At 38.2% G+C, this 1,686-nt stretch overlaps 1 protein-coding gene across 1 annotated transcript in view; it reads right to left on the reverse strand.

Moving 5' to 3' along the window:
- The window catches only part of HSPA9 (heat shock 70kDa protein 9 (mortalin)), a 34,170-nt gene that overhangs the window by 10,510 nt on the left and 21,974 nt on the right, over nt 1–1,686 (reverse strand). The window contains exon 16 of the mRNA XM_011935365.1: nt 515–566. Coding sequence (XP_011790755.1) covers nt 515–566 — 52 coding nt within the window. The remainder of the gene's footprint in view (nt 1–514; nt 567–1,686) is intronic.

The following is a 1,686-nucleotide window of genomic DNA, read 5'->3' on the forward strand; positions in this document are numbered from 1 at the left end:
CCCCCCCGCCCAGAACAGGAGGTTGGTGTAAGAGGGATACCGTAAGTTCTTGGGACCTAAGCAAGTACTTACAATCACAAAAGGGAGGCTCTACTAAAGAATAAAACCAATCATTTCTTTTTGCCTTTTGTGATAGTTAATTTTGTGTGTCAGTTTGGCCATTGATGCCATTTAACTGGTTAAACATTTGTCTGTCTCCAGAAGAGATTAGTATTGAATTGGAGATTGCTCTGCTTTGATGTGAGTGGACATCATCTAATCAGTTAAGGGCCCATATAGAACTGCCAGAGCTAAGACATCCATATTCTAACCTTGGACTAGGACACCATTGTGTTCCTGGTTGCTGCAATTTTACCCCAACAGCTTTCCCAGCAGTGGATTGTGGGTGGGACTCAGCCTCCATAATTGTGTGAGCCAGTATCTTATAGTAAATCTCATTCTAGATCTATATCCTATTGGCTCTATAGGGAATCTCCATATACCTTCTTGCTATTTATACTACTATGAGCTTTACCGATAGGTTACTGAAATACTGTTTCCACTCATACCCAAGCAACTTCTCCCTCCTAATAGAACTCAAAGATATATTTTGCTTGGGAAATCTGGCTCCTCTCTGTGATCCCAAGGATGAATCTTAACTAATGTAAGCCAGTAGTTCTCAACTGGAGTACTCTGCAAGTCCTGGAGGGCTTTTAAAGTGATCTTTAGGAGACAGTAGAGGCAGTGGGCAAGGGCCAACCAGAAATGCTAAGTATCTTCCAACACACCACATAACAATCCTTCATAATCCCACAATGTTTCCACTGAGTGTTCATGTGGTTGGAAACCTGAGCCTAGAATTTATTTTTCACGTGAATCCCAAGAATCTTTTACATGGGTGTCAACAAGCCCTGAATCTTCCAAAAATGTTGTCTAAATCACTTCCTTCATACTTGCAAATTAAACTGATTTCTTACACTGATTTTTGGAAAAATCTCATTTCTACATATTACAAAACATTACAAAAGGAGCCATTGTGTCTGATATTCTAAGCCCATCTTGATAACGGACTCCTTTGAACATGGCATATGACATTAGTCCATGAAACATAAGGGAAATGTGCTGGGAGACTTTTGGGAAATCTTAACATTGAATTCAGATGTAGTCTCCTTTCTGCTTAAGTTGTCAACACAGGATAATTAGAACTACATCAGAGAATTTGGGACAAGCCAGTACACTGAGGACAGAAAAGCAGAAATAGGCAAAGAAATCTGGGTTCCTGTTATTTTTGAGCCATAGAAATAATATCTTAGCACTTATTTCTAGATGCAGTTTCTTTAATGCAAGCCAATTCTGGTTATTTCTACTTGGAGCTGAAAACAACCTGAAAATAGCCACCTTGGTTTTCATGTTAGAGATCTAGAAACTTTCAAGATTCTAAATGTACCAAAGGTCTAAGGGGAGAAAATAAAATCCTTCAAACAAGATTTGCACATGCTGATACTGCTCATTATTTCATTATACCAGCCTTTCCAAATCTTGAATTTGCATTTTTAACCAGTGTTAGAGAATCATGTATTTCCCTACTTGGGAAATATGGGAAGCATGAACCATGTCATATTCCTGAAGCTAAATCTCAGGGCATCACCCCTCACAAACAAGAAATCAAGATGCTTTCTATATTTATTAAAAAAAAAAAAAAAAAAA

Source organism: Colobus angolensis, unplaced genomic scaffold, assembly GCF_000951035.1.
Source record: "Colobus angolensis palliatus isolate OR3802 unplaced genomic scaffold, Cang.pa_1.0 Scaffold142, whole genome shotgun sequence".
NCBI lineage: Eukaryota > Metazoa > Chordata > Mammalia > Primates > Cercopithecidae > Colobus > Colobus angolensis.